This window comes from Hemitrygon akajei, chromosome 3, assembly GCF_048418815.1.
Source record: "Hemitrygon akajei chromosome 3, sHemAka1.3, whole genome shotgun sequence".
Taxonomy (NCBI): domain Eukaryota; kingdom Metazoa; phylum Chordata; class Chondrichthyes; order Myliobatiformes; family Dasyatidae; genus Hemitrygon; species Hemitrygon akajei.
In genome coordinates, this window is record NC_133126.1 from 52,548,153 (window position 1) to 52,565,731 (window position 17,579).

General features: G+C 40.2%; 2 protein-coding genes across 2 annotated transcripts in view; one reads left to right on the plus strand and one right to left on the minus strand.

The window, feature by feature from the left end:
- The window catches only part of LOC140724994 (F-box only protein 34-like), a 74,140-nt gene extending 67,504 nt beyond the window's left edge, over window positions 1-6,636 (plus strand). Inside the window, exon 3 of the transcript XR_012098232.1 lies at window positions 6,199-6,636. The gene's annotated coding sequence lies outside the window, so the exon portion shown is untranslated. The remainder of the gene's footprint in view (window positions 1-6,198) is intronic.
- Window positions 1-17,579, minus strand: part of atg14 (autophagy related 14) — a 56,714-nt gene that overhangs the window by 22,232 nt on the left and 16,903 nt on the right. Inside the window, exons 2-6 of the mRNA XM_073039899.1 lie at window positions 10,258-10,320; window positions 9,456-9,498; window positions 6,673-6,754; window positions 3,468-3,705; window positions 1,320-1,549 (exon numbers count right to left, since the gene is read on the minus strand). Coding sequence (XP_072896000.1) covers window positions 1,320-1,549; window positions 3,468-3,705; window positions 6,673-6,754; window positions 9,456-9,498; window positions 10,258-10,320 — 656 coding nt within the window. The remainder of the gene's footprint in view (window positions 1-1,319; window positions 1,550-3,467; window positions 3,706-6,672; window positions 6,755-9,455; window positions 9,499-10,257; window positions 10,321-17,579) is intronic.

Sequence of the window (17,579 nt, forward strand, 5' to 3'; positions counted from 1 at the left end):
ATAGATGGCTGTACAGGCACAGTCATTGGGTATAGTTAAAGTAGAAGTTGATTGATTCTTGAGTTGTAAGGGTGTCAAAGGTTACGGGGAGAAGGAAGGAGAATGGGGTTGAGAGGGAGAATCAATCAGCCATGATGGAATGACGAGTCAAACTCAATGAGACAAATGGCCTTTTGTTCCTGTCTTATGGTCTAAACCAGCTACATCACAAAAACAATCTGTAACTCTGAACCTGGATACATAAGGAATAGCTTTATGTAAAGATGACAAATATGCATCACTGATTTACACATGTACTTTTACATCTCTCAAAGCAATATTGTGTGGAAATCACTAGTGACATAGGCATATAAAGCTTACATATATAATTGTACTAAAGAATAACAAAAAAGTCAGATTGTGTAATGATCTTCACTTTCTAACAGAAATTGTCATAAGTTGACTTTAATTCACAATCCTGCTCCTACTCTGACCTATCAGTCTATGACCTCCAGCACTATTAAGTATGGCCCAATGCAAGCTTAGGGAACAACTCCCCATTTTCCATCTGGGCACACTGCAGTCTTCTGGATTCAACACAACTATCCAACTAAAGTTGTTCAACTGTTCTTTTTATTTGTATAAGAACTGGTCATATTTGCATCTCGACATTTTGGCTCAGTTTTTCCCTTTCCTTTTTGTAGTTTGCCCTCCTGCACACTCCCTATCATCGTAGCACTAGCAATACATTGCACAGACAAGGAAGCATTACATGATTTGATCTGCTACATTAAATCATTTAATCTCAACCTACCACAGATAGGTTTTCTTCATTTCCATTTCCTACTTTCTCTGGTTCCCCATCTTGAAGAGTAAATAACTTGACTGATCTGTTGTATTTCTAGCATTTTTTGTTTTTACTTCAGACTTCCAACATCTGTGTTTGATTTTCAAAAGCTGATTATTTTTGTGAGATGGATGGGAGAGTTCTTTCTTTAGTAAAATAAAGTATAAAAATTATATAGTCTGTGTTAGGCATTCCAAGTTAAACAGTCATTAGATTCTGTAAACACAATGTACCTTAAAGTGCTGCACTAACACACTATTTCAGTTTTGCATTTTAGTCAAGCTGAGTGAAGCCGATCATTTACAAGATGGGCAGTCTGATCCTTCTGCATAATCACTGACTTGCCCAGTTACACTTCTCTAAGGGCCCTTAGAGAAAGAAAATAAATGATTTGGACTGAACCTCTATCTGAATTTCTATGTATTAAAAAAAAAAGTTAACTTAGGTAGGATACATGCCATTAAGTACAACAGAGCACACACGAAAACCTCACCTGGCCCTTGTGCAGATTTCTTCTCTTCCACCCAGTTATAGTACGCAGAATAATCCCCATTGCTGGGCAGGTATATCCAACGGCCTACAATCCCAATGTTAGTTTCTCCATTGTTATCATCACAGATCCATCTTCCAGAGAGATAAGTGGTTCTCCTTGCCTCTGCCAGCTCACTTACGGTACTAGAAGTCATGCCACTGTCAGATTCAAATGGTGTATCTGCTGGATCTCTAGCAATAAAACCCAAAAGCTGAATTGAAAGTCACATTTCATGCTAAGAAGGTTACTTTGATGGATGGTTGTGCGAGATCATAAAAGTTACTTTGAAAACCAAATATGATACTTAAATAGGGTTTGTATGATGTTTAAAAACAATAAGATTTTTGATTTTAAAAACATTAATTGAATTAGCAATTGATATGATTTTCAATTAAAATGTAAGGTTCTCAAAATACTGTTTTGGAATCCAAAAACAATGGATCACTGCCTTAAAGAACTATCTAATGCCTGACCATGTGTGTAGAGTTCTCCCTCCTGTTCAATTAGACCCAATTGCATGCACTTTTAATCCTATTAAGGAAGGACCAAAGAGAGCTAAAGCAACGGAAAGGGGAAATATTCTTGGGAATTATCACTGGCCAGAAACTCATGAGATCAGCCACAAAAATACAGTGGCTCCAAATACAGATCAGAGGCTGAATATGCAGCATCCAATCTACCTACCAACACCTAAAAGTCTGTCCAACATCTAAAGGCTTAAATCGGTATTGTGATAAATTACTCTTACTTTCATTCTTTGAGCACAGATCACACAATACTCAATGGTCAATGCCATCTGTTGAAACCAATCAATGCAATAACTCACCAAAATTTCTATGGAACAACCACCATTTAAATAGACAAGGGCAACAGGCACATGGGAACTCTACCCTTAGAGGTTTATCTCCCAAGATTACATACCATCTTGCTATGAAAATAAACTACCAAAGAATATTATCATGGTGTTAATAATGGAGTTCCTCAATCAAAGACTGGAGCAGGTTAAGATAATACAAACCACCACATTGTAAAGAACAGTTAAAAAATTGCAATTATAATTGACAATTCTAGTAGTGTTCACATTCTGGCAATGAATTAAAAAGCTTAAGCACCTCAGCTGTGCAATACATTTTAAACTGATGACTTTGTATCATTAGTCTACATTCATGGTAATCCAATTATATAAACATATATAAAGAATATCCAATTGTAGTCTTGGGGATTATCACTGGCCAGAAACTCATGAGATCAGCCACAAAAATACAGCAGCTCCAAATACAGATCAGAGGCTGAATATGCAGTCTTCCGTTTATCCCTGCAAACGGAAGAAGTGCTGCACCTGCCCCCACACTTCTTCCCTCACCACCATCCTAGGCCCCAGACAGTCCTTTCAGGTGAGGCACCACTTCACCTGCATGTCAACTGGGGTGATATATTGCATCCGGTGCTCCCGATGTGGCCATTTATACATTGGGGAGACCTGCTGCAGACTGGGAGACCGTTTCGCCGAACACCAGCGCTCAGTCCTCCAGCAGTGGTGGGATCTCCCTGTGGCCACACACTTCAATTCCACAGACCATTCCCACTCCGACATGTCTGTCCATGGCCTCCTCTACCGTCAAGATGAGGCCACACGCAGGTCGATGGAGCAATACCTTATCTCCCGCCTAGGTAGCCTCCTACCTGCCGGCATGAACATCCAACTCACAGACCTCCGTTGATACCCCTGCTCCCCCCTTACCCCCATCCCTATCTATTATTTTAGTCTGGTTCTCTTTCTCTCTCTTTCCCCCCTCACTATAATCTCCCCCCAGCCCTACCTTTCTTTCTCTTTTATTTCCCTTAATTCTCCACCTTCCCCCAGCCCATTTCCCTCCAGCCTATCTCTTCCCAGCTCTCTACTTTATCCCTCCCCCCACTTCTTATCCCCCCTCGACCGTCCCATGTTACTTCACTCCTGATGAAGGGTTTTGGCCCGAAACGTCGTCACTACCTCCTCCCATAGATGCTGTCTGGCCTGCTGAGTTCTGCCAGCATTTTGTGTTTTTATTTATTTCCAGCATCTGCAGATTCACTTGTGTTTCCAATTGTAGTCTTAATGCTTCTTACCTCATTCCTGTTTTCACTTCTTGTAATGGGAAAATCACACGTGTTAACTCTAGGATGTGAGTCCAACGGTTGCGAGCCAGGTGTTCCTGATAATTCCAAAATTCTATGTTTTTCTTCTCAACTAAATCACTCAGTTTTCGTATATGCCTCTGAATCTTGTCCTTTTTCTCATGATGTCGTTGGGCCCGTCGTTGCAATTTTTGGTTGTCTTCCTGATTTTTACATACCAGTTCTGTATCTAAATTTAGTAACAAAATTCTTTTTTTTAAAACTTCCTCCAAATTTCCATTAAGGAAAATATATATTTCTTAATGTTTTCCGTTAATGTGTTCCACAACTACCTCCTGATCTTGGTCAGCGCTGTTTTAATCCTGGAGGGTACATCATGTTTATACCTGGTTTCTGCTACAGCGTCTCATTTAGATGTTGCTCTTTAAACCTAGTGAAATAATGAAATTGCTGCTAACGTGTACAAAGTAAAATAACTACTCTGAAACCAATTTGGGAACTTAAAAAGATGCAGTTCATAGACTGCTCCATTATTTTAAGTGTAAAAATAAGAGAAATATTGCATTATTCTGGCACATGATTGTTTATGAATAAAGCTCCTGTTACAGAGAGCCTGTCAGCAAGCAATTTATTTACAATGATTACTTGCATACTGGTTAAGCTTCAATGTCATAAATGAGATTATAATGTACACTTCAAAATGCAAATAGTTAAAAAAGTTGGAGATTTGAAATAAAACCAGAAAATGCTGAGGATACTTAGCAGACCAGACTTTATCTGTGGACAGAGGGAGTCACACATCTGTGGGGTAAAAAGCATCAAGAGGACAGCTTTGAGAGAAGCAATAATAGAGTATGGTAACAGCTCTGGGCAATGATGTGGTCGGGGTGGGGGTTGCAGCCAGATTGTGAAGGGTTGAATGATAAGAAGCGCCTTAACGGTGAGTCCAGGAGTAATAACGAGGAAAATAGGAGCAAGGCTGAGTAGTAGTAGGAGCAGGTATTGGGCTAAAGGGACCCCGACAATGAGAGAGCTCAAGCGGTGTCCATTCTCCCATACCCCTGTCAGGAATGGACAGGAGGAAGAGTATAGGAAACTGATACAGGACTTTGTGATATGGTGCAACTCAAACTACCTGCGTCTCAATATCACCAAGACCAAGGAGATGGTGGTGGACTTTAGGAGATCTAGGCCTCATATGGAGCCAGTGATCATTAATGGAGAATGTGTGGAGCAGGTTAAGACCTACAAGTATCTGGGAGTACAGTTAGACGAGAAGCTAGACTGGACTGCCAACACAGATGCCTTGTGCAGGAAGGCACAGAGTCGACTGTACTTCCTTAGAAGGTTGGCGTCATTCAATGTCTGTAGTGAGATGCTGAAGATGTTCTATAGGTCAGTTGTGGAGAGCGCCCTCTTCTTTGTGGTGGCGTGTTGGGGAGGCAGCATTAAGAAGAGGGACGCCTCACGTCTTAATAAGCTGGTAAGGAAGGCGGGCTCTGTCGTGGGCAAAGTACTGGAGAGTATAACATCGGTAGCAGAGCGAAGGGCTCTGAGTAGGCTACGGTCAATTATGGAAAACCCTGAACATCCTCTACATAGCACCATCCAGAGACAGAGAAGCAGTTTCAGCGACAGGTTGCTATCGATGCAATGCTCCTCAGACAGGATGAAGAGGTCAATACTCCCCAATGCCATTAGGCTTTACAATTCAACCGCCAGGATTAAGATATGTTAAAGTGCCGGGGTTAGGACTCAATGTATTTAAGTAAACTACTTAAGAACTTTTTAAAAGCTATTATTAATGCTTTTTGAGAGAGTGATTTTAGATGCATATCATATTTTTACTGAGTTAAGTATTGTATGTAATTAGTTTTGCTACAATAAGTGTATGGGACATTGGAAAAAATGTTGAATTTCCCCATGGGGATGAATAAAGTATCTATCTATCTATCTATCTATCTATCCCAAAGCTAAAGGCTGAGGGAAATGAGCCAAAGACTCAAGTACAATGAGTCCATGAGATCTGAGTCCAAACAAAAGCAAACAGAGAAAAAAAAGAGTTGTTGTTCTTAGCATTTATCCCTCTTACTGCACTTTCAAAAAGCAGCATTTAAAAATTTCAGGGAAACAATCTACAGAGCATGGACTCATAGCCAAGAAATATACGACAGAAAGAATAGAGTACTTATGAATAAGTTTTCTAAATGAAGATTCATGAAGACATTTTTTATTTAAAGGACTGAAATAATTGAAGGAGTTTTTAAATAGCCTCACAATAAATGAAACAGCAGATTATAAAAGTTACAGCCTGAAGTCCATTTACCATTTCTAGTCGCACGGACTCAGTTGTATTCTGTAAAAATGACTTCAGTTAATCTGGACTTTGCACAGTTAATAAGTTATTTACCACAGTTTCTTAGACACAAAATGTGATTTGTCTCCAATTAGTTTCTTGATTAGCTATTTTTTTATGTGAATGTAAAATAAGTGCTATTTCTTTGAATATAAAAATGAACTAAATAAGAAACATACACAAATTAAAAACAGATTGTTGCTTTGGAACTTTGTTTGTTTCTACTGCAATGTGGATGAATTTTTAACTTGTTAACTTTAGCACTAAAATTGGCAGCACATTGCAAATAACAGAATGGGACATTGACTATTTTTTTGTACTTCCTGCTTTGCCATGTATTTTCAGCACTCTTTGATTTGCTTTCAGTTCCCCCTGGCTAGCTGAATCCCTGCCTGGTTTGGTCCCACAATCGCAGGACTCTGCAGAGCGTGTCGCAGATAGCCTAGCATATCCGTGGATGTGAATTTCCCACTATTCAGGACATTTATTGCAACAGGAGCATAAAAAGGGTCCGAAGGATCATTGGGGACCCGAGTCACCCCAACTACAAACTGTTCCAGCTGCTACCATTCAGGAAATGTTACTGCAGCATTAAAGCCAAGGCCCACAGGCTCTGGGACAGCTGGGCTGTCAGACTAATTAATCCACGCTGACACAATTGTATTTCTAAGCTATATTGACTGTTCCAATGTATATCTTACTGTACATACTATTTATTACAAATTACTATAATTTGCACATTGCACATTCAGACAAAAGACCTAATGTAATGACTTTTACGAACATTTGTGAAGGATGTAAGAAATAAAGCCAATTCGATTTAATTAAAGACTTCTGTACCTTTTTGTACTTCTTCATTTCCTGAACAAACTGCATCTTTCAACAGTCCAATCCTTATCTGACAAGACATAATCTTCCACTTCTGAAAATAAAAATGGTTGTTTGAAAATTAAGCAGCAGTACAAAACTAGGTAAATTCAAAGAACAATCTATACCAAAGATTTACACATTTCATAGGACCAGGTATTGCAAAATTATCCAATGCTTACTTCAATAAAGTTTTTATCATGGCAAACCATGGCTTGTTGATCAGAAGAGAGAATATTTTACAAAGGGAAGATAAAGTCAAAGAGAACAAAAAATTTATTATTCCATTGCTAACTTCCAGCTTAGCATAATTTGATATATCCAATTCAAATACAGATATACTTTTGCTCACTTTTCCTATTAGAAAAGTAGAGTCAATTTGAATACATGTTCTGTTGTATTTTCCACTTAAAAATCATTTGCTGCATCTAAAGTAGGAAGCACACATTTCACTTTTTTATTTAAGCATTGGGAAAAATTTTCACAGCTGTATTCTTGTGAAGTTAAATGGTGTACGGTTTCTAACAAAAAGCAGGAAGACACTCCTTTAGGACTGAAGTCAGTGCTTAAATTATGGGAAACTTTTAACAACTTTAATGGTGAATGCATATAGATAACAAAATTTGCAGGACAAATTTTTTGCCCAGGTGTTTCTAAACAAACCTAATCATTATTAACACAAAATGGAGTTAAAGGTTGTAGTTATTGTTGATCACTGGTCAGAAGGATGAACCCTACTACACTCTCTCTGCAGATACTTGCCCTGCTGACTCTTTGCACCATTTTCAGCTGTTAGTCTAAGTTCTGTATAGCAGGAAGAGCTTCCATATCCCTTTCTAAATCATTAGAGAGGAAATTAAACGAAAATCAAAGAACATAAGAGTTCTACAACTGGCAAAATGTTGCTATGTCACTTTAAAATAATGATGAAATTGCTCAATCTGTTTAAATGGAATGGCAGATTCACAAAATGATTCAAAGAGGTTTGAAACTAGTGGTTCAACCATTGTTATTTTATAAGTGTTTTGACAGACACGTTTTGGCCTTATAACTGTGGTAACAATATCTTATGGACTGAAAATTTAGTGTTTAGATGTGGTGAATGGGAGAGCATGCTTTGTAAAGATGCAAGGATGGTCTTTTGATGTAGAAGACTGAGTGGCTAAGACTGTAACAATGTTGGAAAAATGGCCTGGGGTGTGAGCATATTAGAAGAATATTAGAAAAATCTCAAGGAGCAGCAACAGTTATTTAGTGATTATTATTTGGGCACTCTGGTTCTGGGAATCAAAAATAAGAAAGGACATCTTGGGAGAATACCCAACATTGGGCATGCATTAGAAACACGAACATTACCTTGAACTACTACTGGGGTCAATAGAATGAAAGAATTCTGAAAAAAAATTCCGTGGTGGAAAGAAACAGACTGGCACTCCTGAGAGAGACCTTTAGATGGAGAATTAGAGAACAAAGTAAAATAGACTACTGTCAATCAAAATATCCTGAGGACACTGCCACTGAGATATTCTCTGCCAAAGTTCATCCCTTTATCTTAGGGTCAGAAGTGGAGTTGTTCAATGATGGTGTTTGAGCTGCAGTTTTTTAAGAACTCTAATAAAGTAGCCTAAACCAATCCATAGTATTCAGTCTTTGGCTGAAGCAGAGTGAATAAAATTCACACTACACTAACACTAAATAATGTCAAACAGCATACAGGTTTCCCCCGCTATCCAAAAGTAGAGTGTTCTTATGAAACCGTTTGTAAGCCGAGATGGTGTAAAGCGAAGAAGCAATTACCATTAATTTATATGGGAAAAATTTTTGAGCGCTCCCAGACTTTCATCACCAGCATCCAGTGCTTTCTGTTTCAGCTTATTAAAAAGACTGACTGATTTCTCAAGTATAAGTTGACTTAACGGAACACTACGCTTTGTACACCCACCAATCCACTCAAGCAACAGACTTTCCATTTTATTCACTACTGGATGCCGACTAAGAGAGACCACTTTGCTACTAGCAGAATCAATAATAACATCGGCAGCTTTCAAGATTCTTTCTCTCTGCATGTAAATAGTACGAATGGCGGACGCAGGCAAGTTCAACGCATGCACAATGTCTTTGTTTTGTTTATTTCGATCGAAACGCTTAACTACATCCAGTTTTACACTAAGCGTAACACCCTTACAAGATCTCTTAAGCTTTTCTGATACCTTAGGACACATCTTGCTAACGGATGCACAAAATAAATTGGGATAAAGCACAGATGCTCACAGACACAGTTCAAAGCTATGGCGGCCTGATGCTGGGATGCTGAGTGTAGTTCCTGGGGAAGGAGCTTGGCAGCACCACTCTCCCTGCTCGGAGTGTGCGCTGCCTCTAAACAGCTCGCTGCAAAACAAACACTGAACGCTATTTTCGCTTTTCATCTTTTTTCGTGAAAGCAAAAATCTTCTTTGGATTTCTTTCGGTTAGCGAAAACAGGTATTAATGTAGGCCTTTTGTAAAAGCAAAGCAGTGTAAAGCAAACTTTCGAAAAGCAGGGGATACCTGTAAACTTTCAACAGGCTTACAGTCTTATTAGGGATAATAATACATCAGATGGGTTGCTCCATATTGGTCCAAAACATAAAACTATTAAATGTTATAAAAATTTATCTTGATTATTCAGGTGGAACTGAATCTTTGTACAGCAATGTAAACATACAAATATCAGCTACTAATAAATATTTACAAAATGCATTGTATACTAAACTCACCAACTGATCAGTTTTCCACTTCCCTTCAACAGCTTTTATAACTCTGAAAAAAATACAGAATTGAAATCCAGTCTTACATAGGTCCAGACAAGTACAATATTTATTAGAACCATAGAACTTTTCAGCACAGAAATAGGCCTTTTGGCCCTTCTTGGCTGTGTAAAACCATTTTTCTGCCTAGTCCCCCTGACCTGCACCTGGACCATATCCCTCCATACCCCTCTCATCCATGTACCTGTCCAAGATTTTCTTAAATGTTAAAAGTAAGCCCACATTTACCACTTCATCTGGCAGCTCATTCCACACTCCCACCACTCTCCGTGTGAAGAAGCTCCCCCCAATGTTCCCTTTAAACTTTCCCCCCTTCACCCTTAACCCATGTCATCTGTTTTTTTTTTCTCCCCTAGCCTCAGTGGAAAAAGCCTGTTTGCATTCACTCTGTCTAAACCCATCATAATTTTTATATACCTCTATCAAATCTCCCCTCATTCTTCTACGCTCCAGGGAATAAAGTCCTAATCTATTCAACCTTTTTCTGTAACTCAATTTCTCGAGTCCCGGCACCATCCTTGTAAACCTTCTCTGCACTCTTTCAACCTTATTAATATCCTTCCTGTAATTCTGTGACCAAAACTGCACACATTATTATTATTTATTTCATTTTATTAAATTAAATTATTAAATTATTATTTAGTTTAATTTCTCAGTGCATATATTGAACTAAATGTTATTAGTAACATCTCAGACACATGCTGTAGCAAAATGAGCACTCTAAATGAACAATGGTAAGATCAGTACTTACCGTTGCTGGTACTTCTCCTTCTCAGTCCTGAAGTGCTTTAACCGGTCCATTTTGTCAGCATATCTAAGGTAAATGAAAAGTCCCAGTTTTTGATTTAGTGATTACTGATAATTCATAAACACACACTAATTATTCAACTAAATATACACACGTATTTTTAAAGACAATGAGTAATGAACATTTCATTTCATAATTGCAAAGCAAATCATATTAAAAACAACTATGGAACCTGAAAATTTGGAGTTGCTGTGTCCTCTTTACATCGGTGGCACAGCAGAGGAAACTGCAAGCAGTTTCAAACCCCTGGGAGTGCACATCACACACAACTCATTCATGTTCCCAGAACACATCCTACGTGGTCAAGAGAACTCACCAATGCCTCTACTTTCTGAGGAAGCTGAAGAGCTGGGTTTTGCACATCCATATTAGCATCATTCTACAGTGCGCAGTAGAGAGCATCCCAACAAGCCGCATCACTGCTTGGTATGCTAACTGCACTGCGGCAGACAAAAAAGTTCTACAATGGGTAGTCAAAACATCAATGGCACCAGCTTATCCACCATCAAAGACGTACATACAGAAAGGTGTAAAGAAAAGGGCCAGTAACACTGTGAAGGATCCTACACACCCTGCTCATGGACAGCTTGTACCATTCCCATCAGGGAGGAGGCTACCTGGCTTCCACACCAGAACCACCAGACTTACCTTACTTTCCCTAAGCAGCAAGGCTGATCAACTCCTCCACCTACTAATTCTGTAAGGTAATGTAAGGGGTGGAAACACATGCATAATTCACAACCACCAACATTGAGTTAGAATTCACTTTAAGAGGCTGGCCTGATGTGATGATGTAATAACATGAAGGTTTTTTTTAACCATGCTTTAGGTTCTGTGCTTGGTTGACAAGTCCACAACTACTTTATTATTTCCCATCAGTAACCTTATGCACAGCTTAGTATCATGATATGAGCATACATTGAATATATATGTTATTTTCTGTATTTATATTTATTGTTTTTTATTATTGTTATTGTGGTCTTTATGTTTTGTGCTACAGAGTAACAACTACTTCATTGTCCTTAAATTTGCGTACAGGAAATGACATTAAACAATCTTAACTCTTGGATAGTAAACCTTGGATATTCAAACTCTATGCATTGAATTTTAAAATAGCATTCTTATTTGCAATGCAATATTTTATTCAAACTTTGAAATCGCAAATCTACTTTCCTAAATGTATTGAATAAATATATCGAAAAAATACATTGAAAAAAAATTGAAAAAAATCCCTTCTCTTCTGAGGAAGGTATGACCTGTACAAAAAGGATGGGTTACACTTAAATCCGAGGGGGACCAATATCCTTGCAAACAGTTTGATGCATTGTGACTTTGAGGAAGGACAGGCATATAATAGATCAAAATTGCACTTAGTAGGATGAGTTGAAGTGTAACACTGAAAAGGGTGATAAATACAGGACTGAGGGTGTTATATTTGAATGCACGCAGAAAACGAAATAAGATAGATGATGTTGCAGTGCAGAGATTGGCAGCTATGGCATGTGGGCTTCACTAAGTCGTGGCTGAAGGAAGATCAGAGCTAGGAGCTTAACATCCAAGGGCACACCTTGTATCAAAGGGTGTGGAAGGCAGGCAAAGGTGGCTCTGTTGGTAAAAAAATGAAATCAAATCTGTAGAAAGTGGTGACATAGGATCAGAAGATGTAGAAACCTTGTGGGTAGAGTTGCAAAACTGTAAGAGTGAAAAGACTGTGATGGGAGTTACATACAACCGAACAATAGCCAGGATGTGAGGCTTAAATTACAAGGTAGAAAAGTTATGTAAAAAAGACAATGTTATGATAGTCACGGGGGATTTCAATATGCAGGTAGATTGAGAAAACATGGTGGGCACTGGATCCCAAGAGAAGGAATGTGTAGAATGCCTGTGAGATGGCATTTCAGAGCAGCTCATGGTCGAACCCATTCAGGGAAAGGCAATTTTGTGTATGATGTTGTGTAATGAACTAGGTTTGATCTGAAAGAATAAGGTAAACGAACCCTTAAGAGGTAGTGATCATAATATGACAGAATTCACCCTGCAGTTTGAGAGGGAGAAAATAAAGTCAGACAAATCAGTATTACAGTAGAGTAAGAAGATTGAAGAGGCATGAGAGAGGAGCTGGTCAAAGTTGACTGGAAAGGGACTCCAGCAGGGATGACAGCAGAACGGCAATGTGTAGAGTTTCTGGGGGTAATTCAGAAGGTACAGGGTTGATACACTCCAAAGATGAAGTAGTACAGTGGATTCCAGTTAATTGAGCCGTCGGTTAATCAGGCAGCTGCTTATTTGGGAATAAGATTCTTGATTAGTCAGGACATGAAGGGATATGGGGAGAAAGCAGGAGATTGAAGCAGAGGGAGAAAATGTATCAGCCATGATGAAATGGCGGAGCAGATTCGATGGACCAGTGATCTAATTCTGCTCCTATATCTTATGGTCTAACATTTAAAATTCAAGGAAACAGCCAGAACTCCCTTTGTATATGTGAAACACTACACCACTTTATCAGGACATGAAACTGTTCCTGTTGCCAAACAGTTCCTAACTAGCGTCAGTCCCGTGTGTTTGTGTGACCATTAGACACAATATTGTGCTTCAAGCAAAGTTTTTAAATAGTTTCAGTGCGTGTCTTTATGTTCAAACAGCAGCGATTTTTGTCACTGATGGTTAGTGAGAAATTACTAAGACAATTCAGAACTGTTTGGCTCACTGCAGTTTCAACTATTCAGACTTGGAGCTGGCAGAAACAGTCAAGAGTGAAAATGAAACGATTTTACTACAAAGTCATAAACTACAAAGAATTTGAATGTATCGATAATGATCTTGAATGTTACAATGAAAAATGAAGATTTGCAGGTTGCAATTGTTGACAGCACTGTATGAAGGCATTCCATTATCTGCATTAGGTGTCTGCGCCGATTTTGTTCACTTACAATCAGAAGAACACAACACATATGAATTCCTCCACTGAGTTGGTGGGTAGAGGTGTAAATCAACCTTATCGCTTGGGGAAAGTAATTGTTTATCAGCCTGGTGGTCCTGGCATGGATGTTACGTTGCCTCGTCTTTGATGGGAGTGGGACAAACAGTACATGAGCAGGGTGGGTGGGATTCTTCATGCTGTTACTGGCCCTTTTTTTGAAACCCTTCTGTATACATGTCCTTATTGGCAAGTAGGCTGATGCACTGGGCAGTTTTGACTACCCGTATATTAAGCTTTCAGATGCAGTGCATTTTCTGTACCAAGCAGTGATGCAACTTGTTAGGATGCCCTCTACTAGAATGATAGAGTATAGATGTGCATAGTCAAGCTCTCTTCAGCCTCCTCAGAAAGCAGGGGCATTGATGAGCTTTCCTGACTATGTAGGACGTGTTCTAGGAGCATGAACGGTTTTGCAAGATGGATACTCCCAGGAGACCCACAGGAGAATCACAGACCCAAAGCTCTGACTGTTTCTCTTTCCAGATACTGTCTGACTGATTGAAAAACTTCTGTTTTTGTTCAAGATTTCCAGCATAGAAACATAGAAAACCAACAGCACAATACAGGCCCATTGGTCCACAATGCTCTGCCAAACATGTCCTTACTTTACAAAATTACCTAGAGTTACCCATAGCCCTCTATTTTTCTAAGCTCCATGTACCTATCCAGGAGTCTCTTAAAAGACCCTATCATATCTGCCTCCATCACCGTTGCCAGCAGCCCATTCCACGCACTCACCACTCTCTGAGTAAAAAACTTACCCCTGACATCTCCTCTGTACCTACTTTCAAGCACCTTAAAACTGTGCCCTCTCATTTCAGCTCTAGGAAGAAGCCTCTGACCATCCACATGATCAAAGCCTCTCATCATCTTATACACCTCTATCAGGTCACTTCTCATCCTCCATCACTCCAAGGAGAAAAGACCGAGTTCACTCAACCTATTCTCATAAGACATGTTCCCCAATCCAGGCAACATCCTTGTAAATCTCTTCTGCGCCCTTTCTACAGTTTCCACATCCTTCCTGTAGTGAGATGACCAGAACTGAGCAGAGTACTCCAAGTTGGGTCTGACCAAGATCCTATATAGCTGCAACATTACCTCTTGGCTTCTAAACTCAATCCCATGGTTGATGAAAGCCATATGCCTTCTTAACCACACAGTTAACCTGCGTAGTAGCTATGAGTGTCCTATGGACTTGGACCCCAAGATCCCTCTGATCCTCCACACTGCCAAGAGTCTCACCATTAATACTATATGCTGTTATCATATTTGACCTACCAAAATGAACCACTTCACACTTATCTGGGTTGAACTCCATCTGCCACTTCCTATCAATGTCCTGCTGTAACCTGATAACCCTCCAAACTATCCACAGCGCCCCCAACCTTTGTGTCATCAGCAAATTTACTAACCCATCCCTCTACTTCCTCATCCAGGTCATTAATAAAAATCCAGAAGAGAAGGGGTCCCAGAACAGATCCCTGAGGCACACCACTGGTCACTGACCTCCATGCAGAATATGACCCATCTACAACCACTCTTTGTCTTCTGTAGGCAAGCCAATTCTGAATCCTATGCCTCCTTACCTTCTTAATAAGCCTTGCATGGGGTACCCTATCAAATGCCTTGCTGAAATCCATATACACTACTTCTACCGCTCTACCTTCATCAATGTGTTTAGTCACATCCTCAAAAAATTCAATCAGGCTCGTAAGGCATGACCTGCCTTTGAGAAAGCCATGCTGACTATTCCTAATCATATTATATCTCTCCAAATGTTTCTAAATCCTGCCTCTCAGGATCTTCTCCATCAACTTACCAACTACTGAAGTAAGACTCACTGGTCTATAATTTCCTGGGCTATCTCTACTCCCTTTCTTGAATAAGGGAACAACATCCACAACCCTTCAATTCTCCAGAACCTCTCCCGTCTCCAACGATGATTAAAGATCAATGCCAGAGGCTCAGCAATCTCCTCTCTCGCCTCCCACAGTAGCCTGGGGTACACTTCATCCGGTCCCAGTGGCTTAACTAACTTGATGCTTTCCAAAAGCTCTACCACATCCTCTTTCTTAATATCTACATGCTCAAACTTTTCAGTTCACTGTAAGTCATCTCTATAATCACCAAGATCCTTTTCCGTAGTGACTAGTGAAGCAAAGTATTCATTAAGTACCTCTGCTGTCTCCTCTGGTTCTAAACACACATTTCCACTGTCACACTTGATAGGTCCTATTCTCTCACGTCTTTTCCTCTTGCTCTTCACATACTTGTAGAATGCCTTGGGGTTTTCCTTAATCCTGCCCGCCAAGGTCTTCTCATGACCCCTTCTGGATCTCCTAATTTCATTCTTAAGCTCCTTCCTGCTAGCCTTATAATCTTCCAGATTCCTATCATTACCTAGTTTTTTTTTTAACCTTTTGTAAGCTTTTCTTCTTGACTAGATTTACAAAAGCCTTTGTACATCATGGTTCCTGCACCCTACTATCCTTTCCGTCTCATTGAAAATGCAGAATTCCATGCAAATATCCCCTGAACATTTGCCACATTTCTTCCGTACATTTCCCTGATCTATTTCCAATTTATGCTTCCAAGTTCCTGCCTGATTGCCTCATATTTCCCCTTACTCCAATTAAATACTTTACTAACTTGTCAGTTCCTATCCTTATCCAAAACTATGGTAAGGAAATAGAATTGTGATCACTATCTCCAAAATGCTCTCCCAGAGAGATCTTTCACTTGACAGGGGTCATTTCCCAGTAACAGTTCAAGTACAGCCTCTTCTCTTGTAGGCTTATCTACATATTGTGTCAAGAAAACTTCCTGAACACATCTAACAAACTTCACCCCATCTAAACCCCTTGTTCTAGCGAGAGGCCAAACAATATTTGGGAAATTAGAATCTCCCACCATGACAACCCTGTTATTATTACTCCTTTCCAGAATATCTCTCCCCATCTGCTCCTCAATGTCCCTGTTACTATTGGGTGGTCTATAAAAAACATCCAGTAGAGTTACTGACCACTTCCTGTTCCTAGATCAGTTTGATTCACATTTGTACTCTGTTCTAAAACCAGATTTGTATTATATATTGCAAAACACAGAGCAGTGAATAATGATACTTAAGGTCAGTTGGCACTTTTGTTGCTTTGTTTAATTGTAACATGTCTAAAATATAGTCTTATTGATGCATTCCTATAAAGCCATGTAGAGATTAGCAATAATTGCTTTTATTGGCCAAGACATCCCTGCATTGAGTAATTCTTAACAATCAATTATTTGACCATACAGAGATCCTGTGGTCAAATCAACATGTACAAACAAGCTGGATGAACTCAGCAGGTCGGGCAGCATCCATTGAAATGAGCAGTCAACATTTCGGGCCGAGACCCTTTATCAGGACTGAAGAAGGAGGCGGCAGGGGCCCTATAAAGAAGGTGGGGGAAGGGTGGAAGGTGCCAGGTGAAAAACCAATCAGAGGAAAGATCAAGGGGTGGGGGAGGGGAAGCAGGGAGGGGATAGGCCAAAGAGGTGAAGAAGGAATGTAAGGGGAAAGCACTATGGGTAGTAGAAAAAGGCAGAGTCATGAGAGAGGTGATAGGCAGCTGGAAGAGGAGGCAGAGTGAAAATGGGATGGGGAAGGGAGAGGGAGGGAATTACCAGAAGTTGGAGAATTCAATGTTCATGCCAAGGGGCTGGAGACTACCCAGATGGTATATGAGGTGTTGCTCCTCCAACCTGAGTTTGGCCTCATCATGGCAGTAGAGGAGGCCATGTATGGACATATCCAAATGGGAATGTTTAGCAGAGTTGAAGTGGGTGGCAACCGGGAGATCCTGTCTGTTGTGGCGGACGGAGCGGAGGTGCTCGACGAAGTGGTCCCCCAATCTGCATCGGGTCTCGCCGATGTAGAGGAGGCCGCACTGGGAGCACTGGATGCAATAGATGACCCCAACAGACTCACAAGTGAAGTACTGCCTCACCTGGAAGGACTGTTTGGGGCCCTGAATGGTGGTAAGAGAGGAGGTGTAGGGACAGGTGTAGCACTTACGCTTGCAGGGATAAGTACCAGGTAGGTGATCTGTGGGGAGGGACGTGTGGACCAGGCAGTCACGGAGGGAACGATCCCTGCGAAAAGCAGAGAGGGGTCGAGAGGGAAAGATGTGCTTAGTGGTGGGGTCCTGTTGAAGGTGGCAGAAGTTGAGGAGGATAATATGCTGGATCCGGAGGCTGGTGGGGTGGTAGGTGAGGACAAGGGGAACATGGTCCCTGTTGT